Source organism: Megalobrama amblycephala, linkage group LG4 (assembly GCF_018812025.1).
Source record: "Megalobrama amblycephala isolate DHTTF-2021 linkage group LG4, ASM1881202v1, whole genome shotgun sequence".
Lineage (NCBI taxonomy): Eukaryota > Metazoa > Chordata > Actinopteri > Cypriniformes > Xenocyprididae > Megalobrama > Megalobrama amblycephala.
In genome coordinates, this window is record NC_063047.1 from 3105445 (window position 1) to 3123617 (window position 18173).

An 18173-nucleotide genomic window follows, 5' to 3' on the forward strand; every position below is an offset into this window, starting at 1 on the left:
TAACACTGTGGAATCTGACATTATCAAGTATGTCACTTGCTTTTATAGTGCACACTTTCACTGCATGATGTAGCAACTAGAAGCAATTAGAATGACCTAAAATTTAGTAAATGAGGTTAAAATGCCCTTCTGAGATTTTTTTCTTATATTTCTATATGATACAGTAAAGCAATATCGCACATGCAAACATGCTGTTTTTCCAGGACATCAGCATGACTGCTAATGTAATATTGATTTTATTAAACAGTTTAATAAAGAAGTTATCATTGTGAGTTATATTTTAGACAACATTGTCTATTTTTGTGAAACAGTTTTGCCAATGAAAATAGTCCCAAAAAAGCCACAACAGAACAGTTTTGTGTCAGAGACACACAGTTGTGATTCATTCCTGAATGAATCAGCATTTTTGAACAATAATCCATTCATTTAGACAGTCACTTGCTTCGTTCCTGAATGAATCAGCAGCTGTTTGAACAAATCGGTTGAATGAATGATTCAATGACTCAGTGATTACCACAGTGTCTTGCCGCCAACTACACTTAAAAAAATTGGTGCAAAAACACTTTCCACTCAGAAATTCTTAGCAAATTTCACAATTACAAAGAAACAGCAAGTAACACATTGGATTAAACTTGACACATGCCATTATTTATGCTTAAATATTTGCTTTAAATGCTGCTTTAGATGCAGCTTCTGTGCCACTTCTGCACTGGAAAAATGGATTTTGTTGATACTGATTTCATTTGATTGGTAACAGCCTATAGTGTCTTATTATTATAATTTAATTTAATTAAATGTAAGAACTTGACAATAAATTATGCATACATATAATAAGAAAAACTGCTGATATAAAGGTGAAAATGAGAACTTTCTATTCTGCATGTGTTCGTGATTCACATGATTGGTTTCTGGATGGTGTTCTGATTTGATTAGACTTTGAACTCTGACACACAACAGCAAATAAATACAAGAACAACAGGGTGGAACACTATAGGGATTTTCACCGTAGGCTTAACCCTGGGTTAACCCTGAATAATGGAAGGTTTTAACCCTGGGTCAAGCTACGTTTTACATCTCCAAACTGCTTTTAGCCCTTGGGTAAACAGTGAAACAATGCAGCACTACAGTAAGTTTCAGAAAAGTCAACCAATCATGAACTGCCTCAAAGCATGCTTCATTAAATATTCATGAGCTTTGCACAGAAACTTTCACATACTGGGTTTAGCTTCAGCATTCGAGAAAACGGCTAAAAATGTCGCAAAAAACAATGATTTCCACATTTGGAGAGTAAATCAGAGTGCATGATTAATGCACATAATGTGCATCATTAACCTCATAAATATGCAAATAAGAACGTCAACTCAAATATACAGTGTGAAATTTCAAACCTGACAACTCCATGATTAAAAATGACTGGTTTTATGAGAAAAAGACTATGACTAGCTCACAAATATGCAGGAATATTTGCACACGGACTCCGCATTTTTGACAAACAGAGAAACGCACCTTTCCAAAGCCTCCCGCCTCGCATCCGTTCAGCCCCTCGTACAGAGAATGATGCCGCTTTCCCAAAACGGTGGGAGGCACCGTCACGCTGCCGTTTCCATTAGTCGTGGAGGATCCCAGGTTCATCCCGCTCAGGGCGTCTGAACCCAGCGCTCTCTCCTCTGGCTTCTCTCTGTCGGGATGCCCGGGGCCAGCTGGAGATTCGGGTTCACCACTACTCATCTCCGGCGTGGGTGAACCGTGTTGAGGAGGTTCAGACGGCTCTGGCCTAGTACATAAGTCGTGCATTACTCCGTTTCCGACAGGTTTCAAGGATGCCTCCAAAAGGGTATATTTGCAAGGACATTGAGGAAATATACCACTTTTTTCAAGCAGTGTAAATCTAACAGGTTTTCTAGTCCAGCTTCTCAAAAACGATTCATTAAAGCAAGAGAAAACGAAAGTCGCAATATGAAAAAGCTGTTGCGAATTCTTAAAGAGACACTGCCGAGCTCACGTACCTCAAATCAAGTGCATCACTCTCAAAATAACTTCATATATAAAAAAACAGAAACGTCTTGATGTACAAAAGGAAATCCAAGATCGAGAAACGCAGAGAGATGTATAAAGCTCTGATGATATTTAGTCACCAGGACTGCAGCAAGCTCTCAGCGTGTTGCCGTCATCCATATATCGCTCAACGTCCTACTGCTGTTAATACAAAAGAGTCAAAGAGAGGGAGAAAAAAGGACAACCGTGTAGAAAGACCAAGACAGAAGGTGATGTCTTATTTTCTAACAGGTCTCTTAATTTCCTCCCTCTCCACGGACTGGATTTGCACTCGGCTCATTGCGCCATCCTCTCATCCTTATCATCCCCTCCGCATGAATGTGCCAGTTCATGAAGGAACGATCCTTGTTTTGAGTGATGCTTCAGCGCTCACGCTGGATCTCGGTTCTCTGCCTAAATGTGTGTTTGGTAAGATAACAACATTAAGATGAAGAGGAGGAGAGCGTGTGGCTGAGCGAGAGAGAGAGAGATAGAGTGGGGGGGTGGGTCTTCCAATCACATTCAAGCAGGCTCTGGGAGAGAGCCAATCATGGGCGCGGAACAGGATGGTTTCCATGGAGATGACGCTGGAATGATGTCGCTCTATTGATCGTCAAAGAGGCAGCGCTGCTCGACGGAAAGGACCAAAGGAGGGCCACACGCACCTTCTCCAATATTAGCATTGAGAGACAATGGTAGCAATGACGTACGGTGTCTGGAATGTGGAATTAAACAGGAGAGTGTGGAAATACAGAAATGCACTAGGGATTCTGTCACTGAAGTCCACATGATGAACCCTATTTACTGTATTAATGCATGTTCCTGGTCTAATAGCTAACTATTTATCAAGGGCAAGAGTTAAAAATCTTTAATCATAATGTTCTGCCTCAGAAAAGATTTTGCTTTTTGACAGATGCCAGTATGAGTTCATGTTAACCAGTGACCAAACAGCTATTTAGTCATTGCTTTAAGCATTAGTTAACATGAGCTAACAATGAAAAAACACTTTAGTAATTTTAGATAATGTTATCATTAAAATCTAAATCTAACTAATATATTGCTCATTGTCAATCATAGTTAATGCATTAATTAATGTTAGCTAAGGGGACCTATTGTAAAGTTTTAGCATTACAGACAATTGTTAACTAAATCTATTAAAACATTTTTGTTGATTACAATTAAGCTGAAATACCAGAAAAAAGTATCAGATGGACTTACTAACTGAAATAACTAAAGTAAAGCACTAAAAATACTACCTGGAAATAACTAAAACTGACAAGGAAAATAAATTAAACCTAAACATTAATATAAAGAGAAAAAAAAGGACAATATATGTGTGTGTGTGTGTCTGTGTTTTTGTGACATACCAGGACACAAATTTGTATAATGATATAGGTATTACAAGGGGAGGTGACTTATGAGGACATTACCCCATGTTCCCATTTCTCAAAAGGCTTATAAATCATACAGAATGAGTTTTTGTGAGAAAGTAAAAATGTGCACAGTTTCCTGTGATGGTTAGGTTTAGGTGTAGGGCGATATAAAATACGGTTTGTACAGTATAAAAACAAAAAAAAATATTATAGTAAATAAATAATACTAAAATAACATGCACCAACAGAGATGCATCATAAAGTAAAATATGGATCCAATTTTATGACATACAGACAAATACATACAGAAGCATATAAAGCGCACTGGAAACCCTAGTGGTTTTTAAATCAAATTATCCTGCAATGCTATCCACCTCCGTGGAGTTCAACTGGCTTGCTCTCATATGGAAAAAGGCTCCGCTAATTGCCTCTCCACTGAGCAAACACACACAGAGATACAGTGTAGCCCTCGCGGGGAGAGCAACTGAACTCAGAGCCGATGAAAACCCCCCGTGTGTGTGTGTCTGAGGTAAAACACGCTCCATTAACATCTCATTAGACGTCAGGTCTTCACACAAAGAGACACAATTTCATGGAGGGGTTGCAACGCTCATGGCTGCCTCATCAATTATTACGGGTTTATATTAAGACGGATTTTACTGCTCGGGTGGTACACGCAATGAAAAAATATTGACTGGGACAAAAGACAGCTAGACTGGTTGTCATTTCTTTTAAAGTTTTTGAGAAATGGTTTTCCCAATTGGAACGGCGTCAAACTTCAGTCACAAAGCAGTGCAAAACCAAGACTGAAAGTACAGGCAGCAGGAGATTTTCCTTTCTCATCATATAAATGAGATTTATCATCAGGCTTAAGCAGGGAGGAAAAATGAGATCAGCAGTGACTCTTTGCCAAACAGTCTAAAACAAGCTGACTCAAGTACCACACAAAGAGATGAAAATGAATAAAGTGGGATATAAAATATATCTGCATACGTACGGTATACTCACGTTAAGTGATAATCTCAACTGCTTGATTGTTTAAAGCATCAAGAATGTAACTATATTATAAAAAACAAAACACACACAGTCTTGAGTTTTTCCACTGTTGCACTGGCTGTAATCTCAATCATGATTTCTAATCAGATTACACACATTTAATTCACTCTATACAAACACCAACACATACCCTTTACTAAACAGATCAGTGGCATTTATTTTACTCACTGTGCCAGACCAAAAACTTAATTAAGATCAACAACATGTTGCATCCAGTAACTCTTCAGATCTGAGCTGCTCTCTGGCCTCTAACAGCCTGAAGCATCAAACACACTCAACAGCAAACGACCAATATAACACTGTTAACCTACTGACACACAGAGAGCTCTCAGCAGTAGATACAGAGAAAACACAGACTTCTGCACAGTGCTGGTTTGAACTAGGGTCAAAAACACAAATGTGTGACCAAAAGAAAGTTACAAATGTGTCTCAGATATATAAAGTCGGCATGAAATCAAATTTGGAAAAAAAAACGTTTTTTGGCTTTAAGTATGAATATGTTAGCCTTACTGTTATCTACAAGCTAGTGTGCTCCAAAACAATGACAACATTTTTATTAATATAATATAATCATTCAACACCACCAATATGGATGAATGATTTTGATGCCATCACGCTGCACTTCAGCTTCTCATCAGATTTTCTGTCCAATCAAATCTAAAGCACCCCATCCCCTACATTATAAATAGACGCTGAATCTGTGGCTAAAATCGGTCACTTGTTCACACATTTACTATTTTCTTCATGGTGAATTGCACATAGTGCACTATTATAGGGCATAAAGTGGGGGCTCGTCCGGGATTTTATGAGGTTGCGTTAACTGTTTTTGTTTTTTAGCAATGAAAAATATGAAGGCCGTCCGTCAGATTACTGAGGCTGATGTAGCTTGTAAATGTAATTCCCGCCCCTGCCCAGAGGTGGTGAGCGCGCTCCAGTGTGGCAGCAGAGCGCGGTCAGTTCAGAATAAAATGATGCGTTTGATTACAAGCAACAGTTTAGGTATATTTATGATAATAAAGTTATGATACTTATACTTAAATAATTCAGTTTCAATCCAGTTCATTTTGTTTTAAATGGTTTGTTTTCTTATTTTTCTTGCTGACTAATGACTATCAAGTTTATGGTGTAATATATATATATATATATAATTATCGTCATTGGTATCGTTATCGCAATAAATACCTGAAATTATCGTGATAATTTTTTTAGGCCATATCGCCCATCCCTAGTCTAGAGACGCGATAGCACAGAGCGGATGACATGTGCGAGTCGGCGCAGACCACAAAACATATTGTATATCTCCTTGTAATCTCTAACCAAGGAGAAACGGAAAGTGGGGGCTCGTCCGGGATTTTAACCCAGGACCTCTAACCAGGACCTGGTTTCACATTAACGCCAATGGAACCTCCACAGCGTGCACACAATCTACTCCAGTCTAGAGACGCGATAGCACAGAGCGGATGACATGTGCGAGTCGGCGCAGACCACAAAACATATTGTATATCTCCTCGTAATCTCTAACCAAGGAGAAACGGTTAGAGATTAGGAGGAAACTGAGACTTTACTGAGCTCAATGGCTCTGGCCGAGCTGTGACATAAACAAAACGCTATTGGCTATTTTAAAAAAGGGGAAGAGCTGTTTGATATGTCCCATCCCGTTGTCAGTGGAAATTGAATAATGCTGAGTGTTTCAAGGCATTTCAATGGGCCTTTAAAATGTAGATGCAAACAACGATGTTGTATGTAGTATAATTCTCTGTTTAGTAACTTATCTAACCTTTGACATTCATGGGTTTAGACACCATAGTGACTATTACAGTTAAAGGGGTACTTCAACACTGGCAAAATGGGCTTTCAATAAAACTTGGCTGCCTATTGTAACGCTTTATACAGAGAGAGAGAGAGCGGATAGCTGGACCGAATGGTTTGCAGCCAAGTGCAAGCAAAACTCACGTAGGCTATCTGACGTTTCACATGGGGTTTATTATCAGCGCCGTTCCCGCGAACACATGGGGCAGTTTGCAACACTTCACTGACAACTGCGTTACTAAACAAAACAAAAGAAATAAACGGCAAAGAGCAACAGAGATAAATAATGCACACATGCGATGCTCACAGTTCACGCTCCATCTATATACTGCCCACTCATCAGCGAGTGAGAGAGAGTGCGTTCCGCCTTAAAGGAGCAGTACCTAATTCCATTTGTTACACTATACAATAGAAAGGCGAAAACGATTTTGAAATCGGTTAGAAAAAAACTGAAAAAAAGGCTGTTGTCTTCTTTTGTCAAACAGGTAGGAAAACTTCAATAACCATAATGCACTGGGCATGTTGCCACCCAAGGCCACTCCCAAAAATCTGCTACGGATACAAATACTGCCTTACTTTAGTAGGAAATACTTCTTAGCAAACTTTTAGTTACAATGGTGTCGACTTGTATTGTTCCCGGGTGTAAGAATTCAAAGAGTAAACATTTAGCGGGAGAGAGTTAATGTCATTTTTCAGTGAAGGATCCAGTGCGTAAATACAGAGAGAACGCCATTATGGAAAATCTGAAAAACCTCCATGTTTGTAGTCAACATTTCAATTTGGATGACCACAAACACAGTGTTTTGGCAAAAACGGAGGGGAAAAAGTGAAAGAAACTGGCATTCTGTAAGTTCTGCCAGAAGCAAAACATTTCAGATGTTCAGGTAAGAAAGATGCTCCCTTTCTACCATAATGCTGTTTACAGAGAAGACAGAGTATGATACAATTTTCAGTGATAAACCACCCTTTTAATAACTCTTCTGTTAATAACCCTCTGATCCTACTGTCTGTGGGCAGGGATACAAACATGCAGAAGTATAATCTGTAGTTTTCACGAAAGCCCTAGAGCTGTCAAAAGACTTTTGCTGAAAAATAAACTGGAATTTCTTGATGCAAGTAACACAGAGAATGAGTAAACATTGTTCATTTACATATACTACCAACACTTAACAATACAAAGTGGGTTGAAAATTAACGCTACAACGTTAAAGTATCTAACATAAATGGAGGGCTCATCATCTGAAAACTGTGGATGAGTAGATTCTTTCCACTGTGCTTCTTTCCATCTAGTTCTATTTGATTGATCACTGGAGATGAACTGAGCAACACAAACATGAAAGACCTGAGCTGAGAGTGAAACCCAGTCTGTGATGCAGAGAAAGCCAAAAGAGAACTTACAGCAAGCCAAGTGACATATTCAATAACCACAGGGGTCTGATGTCAATATCAGCAGGGCAACATCAACGTACTGGACCAAACAGCAACAGTGAGCACAGCATTAGAGCCGTGTATCTGACAGACTGCTGAAGAAGACGACAAAACATCCTGTTATACTTTTTAAAAAAAAATTGATGATTAATTTGTTCAGCAATGTTCATCTTAGCGAGTAGAAAAATTGTCAGATTTTGGGTTTTCTGGAATTTATGAACAAGGCTGGAACATATTTAGAACAAAAAAAAGTCCTTTTAGCTTGAAAGATTAATGAAAAATTCATAGTGATATTAAGGGTATGAAAGCTAAGAGACAACTGAAAAAAAAAAAACATACATATACTACATATAAAATATGTATTATAAAATCTACTCTTATATATATATATATATATATATATATATATATATATATATATATATATATATATATATATATATATATATATATATATATATATATATATGTCAATGACGTAACGCCTACGTTTTCTGCCCGTAACGCCTACATTTTCTGAAAAAAAAAAAAAACTAAAATCACTTAATTTAAAATTTTATTATGAATTTATGTGTACACAACATTCTTAATGTTTGAACAATTGCAATAGATATTATTAATTTTTGTATATTAGAATTGGCCTGTCGAAAATCCTTATGCATCAATGACCCATATAACCAAACATATAAACCATTGATCCTCAACAAAACTTTACTTCAAAGACCCAATGTTACTCTAAGGAGAAAAACCTGAGAAAGAACGAGGCAAAACCAAAGTAGAACTCATTGAACCAGTGATCTATAACACTCTCTTGCATCAATATGTGCCTCCACCAGCTCTATTAAACACTCCAACAGATTCATGTAACCAAAACTACACAAGACAAAACCATAAACTTCAGAAGCCTGAAACAGGTCTTCTAGACACACCGTGGGTTTTTAAGCTCGAGACACATGAATGATCCATTGGGTCTTTGTCATGTAGAAAACGTGCGTCTGGCGCTGTCACACTGTTGTTTGAGTTGATCTCAAGCTAATATCAATAATTCAGAGCTGTTCTGTGTAACCTCGCACCAGTTTTTGGGAGGAAAGGGGGGAGTGACCCAGTTATGCCAAAAACAGACCCCAGCAACTCTATTAGCTCAAAATAAAACATAAACAACAACCAAATACTTTGAATTAGGGGTGTGCAATTTTGACAAAAAAAAATTCAATATTTTCTGTGATTCTGTCGATCAAGTTGTTGTGTGTGTGTTTTTGTGCAGGTATCTTGGCTCCAAATCTGTATTGTGGAGCACAAAAGAAGATATTTTGTTACTAAATGGGGTACAAACGACACTGAACCCTATTGACTTTTTTGTTATATGGGCAAAAACACTGATGCATTCTTCAAAATATCTTATTTTGTGTTCCACAGAAGAAAATCATAGAGATTTGGAACATGAGGTTGAGTAAATGATGACAGAATAAACATTTCTAGAGGTACTGTACCTTTAAGAGATGTGTAACCCTGATTTATGATAAACATTCGGCCATTCTTCATGACACTTGAATGGCAGTGTATATTCCTTAAAATAAACACACCACATGTCAGTGGGCTTCTTATAGCCCAACAGCTGCACTGAATACCTATAATACCATAGTATTCTCAAGGCTATTTAACCCCTGTCACTCTTACAACTGAAATGGTTGTAATTCATGAATGCTTTAGAATACAGACCTAAAGATGGACTTATTTTAAAGAAGACATTCAGCAGATTTTTTAAAAATGAAACTGTAAAAAAGTTATAGAAGTTCAGATTTACTGTACTAAACATTTTTTATTTTATTCAAACTATATATATCTTACAAAACAATTTTTACCCTGAAACTGCTATAAAGTCAAAGCCATAGTTGTGTTCCAAATATGAGATTTTGTTTAGGCGCTGTACCAAAAATAGCCACCAATTATTTTGATGTGTTCTCCTGGGGGAGGAGCCGTCTAAAAGGTTTAAAAGTACCGTTTTTATGGTAATGCAATTTCTGATTTCAAAACGGTTTTCACAGAATGAATTTTTAGTTAAGCTTTCGAATGATACTTAATTTATGACGATAACTAAAATATGTGATAGGGAAAAAAGGCAATTAAAACATGCCAAGAGCAGTTAAGGGGTTAATGTCTTTCTTAAAAAATCAGGTTATAAAATAATAAAGTGTCATTAAAGCTAAATAACAATATAAAAAACAATATAAATGCACATAACATAATTGCTCAAATTAAAATAAATGAATAAATACCACATATAAATGATACTAAAATATATAAAAAGTGTATTTTTTACACAATAATTACACTTTTGTTTACTACATCTGTTTTTTTTTTTTAAACTGATTGACTGATAAATGTGTTTCTGATTCGTGTGACAATGTGCAGTTGCAATTCAACGGCGACTCTCGGCCTGAAACATGCACATAATCATCATTATGCAAGCCAACAACAACTGCATTGAGCTAAATCATTGTTATGTAGTCTGTGAGTGAGGTAATCAAGCCAACTGAGTGAAACCGTCTATTAAACAGATTTAAATCTGGAGAAAATAAAACTAAGACCCCATAATCAAGATCTTAAACATCATAAGAGCCCTTGCAAAACTGTTCAGTAGCTTACATAAACAACACCAATGTCCAGAAGTTCAACCCACTAAATGTTCCTCTCTATGTACAGGGCACTAAAAACGTCAGAACAATCAAAACATTGTGACAGTTTCACAGTGGCAGTAGACGGCTATTTTCTGAGTTCGTTCTGTACTTGTGAATTATTCATACCACAGTATCAACACAGGAGGGGGTCTCTGTGTCTTTCATTTGTTCACTCTCTCCTCATGGTTTGCATTACACAATAAAATTAGACAAAAAGTTTTGTCAAGACAAACTCTGATGTTGGTTTGAGAAAGACTGGCTAGAAAGTTTGAAGAAGTTTTAAAAGCTTTAAGTACTTTGAAGTTTATAGTTTTAAAGCTTAAACTTTGAAGGTTTTTTTTTTGAATAGCTTTAGATAGACAGATAGATAGATAGATAGATAGATAGATAGATAGATAGATAGATAGATAGATAGATAGATAGATAGATAGATAGATAGATAGATAGATAGATAGATAGATAGATAGATAGATAGATAGATAGATAGATAGATAGATAGATAGATAGATAGATAGATAGATAGATAGATAGATAGATAGATAGATAGATAGATAGATAGATAGATAGATAGATCTAACCTGATGAAAAGATATTTATTCAATATTATCCACATTATATACTACATATAAAATAATATGTATTATAAAATCTACTGTACTCACTTTAACTTTTCAAAAAACAGTAGTTATTTGTAATTTTCTGTTATTCAAAGTGTAAAAATATCATGTGGTGCGACCGTCCGGCCAGTTTTTTAATCCTGTAAAAATTTGCAAAGCATTCATATTTATATTTCCATTATAATATAGTAACAAACTTTGTCTGATGATGTCCATTTATGAAATATCATGTGGTGCGACCATCAAAGAACGACCACTTTGGGACTTTCATGTTGAAATCCATTCAAAGGCAGGACGTTGCATCATATACCAATTTGTGAAGGACCCATGGAAGCACCGAGCAGGTTTGTAACTCGGTCTTACATTTGGAAAAAATAACCTTTTTAACGGCTGGTATGTAGTTCCCACATTTGGATATCATGTGGTATGACCTCAAAAAAAAAAAAAAAAAAAAAAAAAAAAAAAAAAAACCACTATATTTCATCTGCAACAGCATTGTGAACTTTTATAAAGATATTTTTGGTCATTAACTTTTAAATGCATCATTATAGAGAGTGAAAGACCCACGACTGGCAGATCAATGTGCAACTACATTTCTCTCCGTTATGTTAGGAAATTAAATTAAATTCAATCTGGAGGATTTTAACTGTGATAAGATGATTAACACAAAAAGTACATACTTCACTCTAAAAAATGCTGGGTTAAAAACAACCCAAGTTGGGTTAAATATGGACAAACCCAGCAGGTTGGGTTAAAGGGCACCTATTATGCCCTCTTTCACAAGATCACAAGTCTCTGGTCTGGTCAAGTTTCAGCTTAAAATACCCCACAAAGTTGACCCTATTTGGGGGTGAGCAAAAACATGCCTTTTACTATATTACTATATTGCTGGCTAAAAATATAAATCCAAAATTGGTTGAAAAAAATGGCTGGGTGAAAACAACCCAACTCCCTGGGTTTGTCCATATTTAACCCAGCATTTTTAGAGTGTTTTAGGGCATAATATAAGCAGACAATTGCGACTCAGCCATGCTTTCTAAGTATGTTTGCATTTGTTGTCATGGCAACTCTTTGTTTGATTGATTTATGCACCTGCTCCTTGTTTAGCTCTTTAGTTACTCTGTGTATATATAGCCCTGAGTTTGAGTTGTTCTTTGTCTTTTCTCATTTATTTTTAGTTGGTTGTTATTCTCCTGAGCTCCTGCATGTTTTTTGCTTTGGGTTATTGTTTAATAAAGTGACTGCTGCATATAAATCCTGCAACCAATCCCTTCCACAAACTATCCATCTATTCTGTGAGACCAAGGGCAATGTTAATAAAACTGGTAACTACAAAGAAACACGGCAGCAATGCAGTGAAGTTGAAGTGAGCGTTTAGGGAATGTTTTTCTGACTGATTGCATTCACTGTCACAATCGATTACATCTAAAGAAGGTTAAAGACTCAGCAGCTCTGAGGAAATGTGCCTTTCCAAACTGATCTAATTCCAGATTCTGCAAGCAAGATCCAATAAAAACTTATTCTGTTTGCAGAAGTGTGAGCTGATGAAAATCACAACCATACAAGCTCTGATAAACCTATACAAATGCACAAAATAATTCAATCAGTGGTGTCGAAATGCAAAATATACACCGCTGTCTAATTTTTCAAAGAGCCAACAATATTGCTAATATATAATGCCAGGCTTATTAGAAAAGCAAGCTACAAAAGAGAAGAAAAACAGAGAAGAACACATTTCTAACCAAGAAACCACTCAGAAACATTGAGAAAAGCACACCCTGGTCAGAGGAAAGAGCACAAATAATGCTATAAAATAAAGTTCTCACCAAATCATCCATATTGTCCTCTGAACATCTGGATGTTGAGCACTTCTCCGATCCCTCATCAGATGAACCCGGCTCAGGTAAATCCTGCTCCAGAGGGTCTCCTTTAGACGCCTCTTCCTCTGTTGGAGATGAGCTGAGCGGAGGAGTTTCACTCTCCTGCTTCTTTTTCTTCTTCATAGGACGAGAAGATTCACTTCGGGATAGCGAGCAGGAGCGGAAGAGAGCGAGATCTCCTTCCTTGACGCCACTCAGAAGGTGCACGCAACTCTTTGACCTCGGCCTGGAGGGTTTCACAACACACCCTTTGCTGAAATACAGTAAAATATAAATATTAGATGAAAGACTCATACTTAAAAAAAACTTACACATGTTACCCTGGTAATTAACTGAAATAAAACTAATTTAAGTTGAAGACTTTTATTATTAGTTTGATATTTAAAAATATCAAACTAATAACAAAAATGGCAAAAGCACAACTAAAATACTAAAACTTAAACTAAAATTAAATTGATACCGTAACACTTCACAATAAGTGTCCTATTAGTTCACAAGCTAATATTAACTAACAATAAGCAATGCATTTGTTACAGTATTCTTTCATCTTTAACATTTGTTAATAAAAATACAATATTTTTAGCTCATGTTAACTCAGATCCATAAAATAATATGTACTTGTGATTATTTTTAAAGGTTGCCTTGTTTAAATCTGGCTGGGGGACTACCGATGAAAATTAGCACTTTTGAGCTAACTCGGGTACATTTAAATTGTTTTAATGTTTATTAATGTACATTGTCCCCTTTTAAATAAAGAAGAAAAAAAAAAAAAAAAATATTAACAGAAACAACTTTTGATTTTAATAATGTGTTAACTAATGCAGTTAACACAGAGAACTGTACTGTAAAGAGTTACCAATAAAAATATAAATTCAAAGTTAAATTCAAAATATTAATAATTACTATAATAGTATAACAATGAGCAATACAGTTGTTACAGTATTTATTCATCTTTGTAAATGTTAATTATTTGTTAGTTCATGTTAACAACATTAACTCTTTCCCCACCAGCATTTTTTTTTAAGTTCCCAGCTACCGCCAGCGTTTTTGATAATTTGCACAAAAAAAAAAAAAAAAAATCATGGCCTCCAAAATTTTGTTTTATGAATATCTGAACATGCAATATATCAAAAGAAAGAATAGAGCATATGCTTTTAAACAAACAACAAAAAAGGATGTTTTATTCTAGCTTCATTCATTTTTTTTAATCAACACTTGAATGTGGGTAAGCGTCATAATAAAAAGCAAAATTTTGAACAAAATGCTGAGAAAATCGTGTTTTTTGTTTATTTGTTTCAAAGACTACAACGTGCATAAACTATGCTATTATCACTTGTTTCTGCTCATTTTTTGCATGCGTTTTGATCCAGAGATTCTGTTCTCTTTCAGAAGATGCGTAATAGCGCCCCCCTACCGTATAACAGTGAAAACACGGAAAGCCGGAAAATTCCGTCAATGGCTGGGAAAGAGTTAACTGAGATTAATAAATGCTGTAGAAGTATTTTTCATTCTTAGATAATGCAGTTAACTACTGTTAACAAATGTAACCTTATTGTAAAGTGTTACACTGTATATTAATACACTGTATAATCATAGGGGTGGGCGATATACCAGTAAACATGATTAACGGTCAACTGGTAGAGATTTTGGGATATTGTCTCTGTCGCGGTTACATTCACGTGACGTTGCTATGCTACGCGGTCATGAAAGATTATCTTTTGCATGCATTTTTAAGCATTGCAAGACTATTTCAGCATATGCGCATGCTCTCTGAGAGACTGTTTCTCAGCGCTATCTGAGAGCCGGCAACATGAAGCTGCTGCTCATAGAGCTTGCGAGAACTGAGTGCTTTTTGCCACTTAATTAGGCTTGAACGGTTAAATACACACACCTATGTGTCAAAGTGACCATGTATTTGCAAGTAAACAGAGACATGTTTATGTCTTAAGTGAAGGTACAGTTGAGAAAGACAAGGCTTGAGTATAATGGATCGGTGCAGTAAGTCTTAAAGGGACAGCATCCAAATTTACCTGTTGTCATTATTAATACTAATCAAACAACAAGAAAAAGAAAATCTCTCACTGCTTGCTCTTGTAACTTTAATAAGAATACGTGTATATCTATGAAAATTTTTGATGTAATAAAAACCTTATTTAACTATATCGTGGTATATATCATTATCGTGATATAAAATTACTCATATCGTGATATAAGATTTTGGTCATATCGCCCACCCCTATATACTTATATATATGCAATACGCACCCTTTGCGATCTTCCTTTCCCTCCTGTGACGGTCGGCTGTGGGCTTCCAGCAGGTGACACAGGAAGTAGCTCTTCTCTAGATCCACTTCCTGTTGAAGGCGCTGAAGTAAAGCGACCTGCTGCCCATCTGCCTGCGCTAGCAGCGTCTTCAGCAGCTCCTCGAGTTTGCGATACGCCGCACCGTTACCTTTACATCCAGGTTTGAGACCTTGTACCCCGGTTTTGGCGATTCCAGCAATCTCATCCGCAAGTTGACGCTTAACTTCTTGCGTTTGTCTGAGATTCGAGTTCTCCGCACGTTTCCCCTCCCGACTCCGCCAGCGCAACAAACGGCGAACCTCCGCCGAGCGCTCTCGGCTCAGAGCTTCCCGCTGCCGTAGCAGCTCCAGTGTCTTCTGCTGCTCGTGTCGGTACGTCAGCTCCCTCAGAGCACGCTCCCGCTCCTCACGCGCCTCCTCCCGCTGCCTCCGCAGCTCCAGAGAGAAGCGCCGGTGAGCCTGCTGGTTTCGACTGCGCTCCACCTCTAAAGTGACGCGCAGACGCTCCACATCCCAGCGCGGATCAGGGCCGGAATCACGCTTGGACCTGCAGCAGCTGCGTTTGTGGCTGGTCGAGCCTTTCTTGGAGGAGAGAATCGGAGGGTTATTGTCATCACAGTTTTCGTCCATGATGCCGTTAGTGGAGGCCACACAAAAGTCAACTCATGCCCGACAGAAAGCATGCAGCTGGGATGAAAATGATGATGTTATACAGCATGCACACACAATCCAACATGCGTACTGAAAAGAGCAGAGATGAAAGATGGTTATCAGCATGCCAACAGAAAGATTCAGAACTTATGTAAAGTGCCCCTATTATGCTTTTTTAAAAGTTTACATGCATTCAAGGTCAAAAAACACATTTATTTTCACATAATATACAGCATCAGCTCTTTTCTCACAGTGTCTGAAAAGGTTAGTTCGAAGATTCGGTTTCTCTAAACCCCTCCTTTCTGAGAACCTGCTGTGCTCTGATTGGTCAGACGGCCCAGTCTGTTATGATTGGTCGACCACTTAATGCACGTGTCAGAAACCCAACACTCATTAGCATATCTGAATTTCAGCTCTTCCTCAGCACTTGATACACAGTGATACAAACAGTAACGATGGCGTTGGTTTTACCGAATCAATCTCATCCTTTTGCAATGAATCAAAGTAGATTTGTTTTGGCAGCAGAAAACAGCGTCTTCTCAACAAGAACAACACGAACCAAACTCTTTCAGTCTCAGCTACGACTACAGTGTTTGAGGGCGGGGCAAAGGATATGTCGTTCGCCGACAGCCAATGAAAACCACAGGTCATTATGCAAATTAGTTACAAACCTACATAGGTTCAGCAGGAAGTGAGACTGGAATTACTGACGACTCGATTCAGGCAGTTCAGAATCAAGTCTTTCTTTCTGGAAGACAATAACTTTATTTATCGTTTGATCTTTGAAACTTTGCAGAGCTTTTACATTCACAAACAGCTATATTACAAACCACATGAAAGGTAATCTCCAAAAAAAGCATAACAGGGGCACTTTAACAAAAAGAAAACTTATGATCACATGCACAAACTGATGCACAATGCAATCAGTCAGAACCTGATCTAAAGCAGGTTGGATTTGTTAACTAGTTTCATGTAACAAGCCACAGTAAATACTGCACATGTTTAAACAAACTAAACTAATGGCTAAACGAACAATAAAAACCCTGACAGTCAGGTTTGGACACACCTATTCTGTTATAATTAATTTCCAAATTTTAGAATAATAGTAAACTCTATGAAATAACACAAATGGGAATTATGTAGTCACGTGATGGCAAATTTGATTTGTGCACATGCATTATTTGCAGCATCATTTATATTTTACCTACACACCCACTTTAAACATAAAGCATAAACCGTTAGATTAAATATCTTTTATAATTAAGAGAAACACAAATCAGTCACTTGTGTCCAAACTTGACTGGTGGTGTATATAAATGACAGTAAAAAACTTTTAATTGTAGTCATTAGGCATATTCCAATTTAGCTGGCAACTTATTTTCTTTTACACACCGAATAATGATACGAGACCTCACCTATGTATCACAGAAACCATCAAAACCTCTTTGTCACAGAAATATACACGTTAAAATGTTAATGGTTTGATTTAAGACATAAACACAATGACACACACACACAGATACAATGAAGCACAATGATCACAGCCACAATGATACAAACACGGTGACACAATGATACAGACGCGAAGAAACACACACACAATGATACAATGTATCGTATGTGCATAAAACAAAACAAATAAGCGTCACAAGCGGTAAAAGTCTCTCCTCAGACGCGTCAATATCTCCACAGAGACTTTAATGAGAGAATAGATGAGCTGTAAACGCGGGATATAAACACACTGACCTTCCTCCGCATGAAAACTTCAAGATGGGCTTCATATATTCCTCTAGTTTCACTGGAAACCTCTGAAAGACGCTTTTAAACTGGCATTAATCCTCGCGAAACCGCGTCAGCGCGATGTTTGTCGTTGTTCGGTCGCGTCTTAAGCACCAGTTGCTTCAGATTCAGTGTCCGGCGGCTGCTCTGGACATCGGAGATTCTCTGAGGACACAGCGACCGCTGCTGGACGCTCGGCGACAGTACAACACTCGCATTGAGCTCAGTTCATTATTCGCGTGGGTGAATATTTATTCTTATTAGGGGTACTTTTCTGTAATACCTTTATAATAATATCTTTAAACTTTTTGTTGTTGTTAAATGTAACTTTCCTAATTTCTTAAGTGTGTTAAAAGGTGCTATTTCTCAGCTATTTGCCTGAATATGTTATATAATAACTATGTAACATTAAAATCTGGAATATCCTGCTTTGCACTTTTTCATAACATTTTAAATTAATTTGGTACTTATGTGCACAATTTGTATTGCATTTCATGGTTTTTCCAAACAGTCTATGGGTTATGCTGCCAGAGCTTTAGATTTGCTGCTAAGAAATGTCATTCAT

The 18173-nt window shown here is 37.1% G+C and overlaps 1 protein-coding gene across 5 annotated transcripts in view; it reads right to left on the bottom strand.

Annotated features, from left to right (window-relative positions):
- LOC125266295 (peripheral-type benzodiazepine receptor-associated protein 1) overlaps positions 1–17824 on the bottom strand; it is a 130342-nt gene extending 112518 nt beyond the window's left edge. For 4 of the 5 annotated variants that reach the window (XM_048186822.1, XM_048186819.1, XM_048186818.1 and 1 more), the window contains exons 1-3: positions 17576–17824; positions 15141–15919; positions 12822–13128 (exon numbers count right to left, since the gene is read on the bottom strand). In XM_048186822.1, coding sequence (XP_048042779.1) covers positions 12822–13128; positions 15141–15808 — 975 coding nt within the window. In that variant the 5' untranslated portion in view covers positions 15809–15919; positions 17576–17824. The remainder of the gene's footprint in view (positions 1–12821; positions 13129–15140; positions 15920–17575) is intronic. The other variant, XM_048186820.1, reaches the window with a different exon arrangement.
- Between the last annotated feature and the right edge of the window lie 349 nt (positions 17825–18173).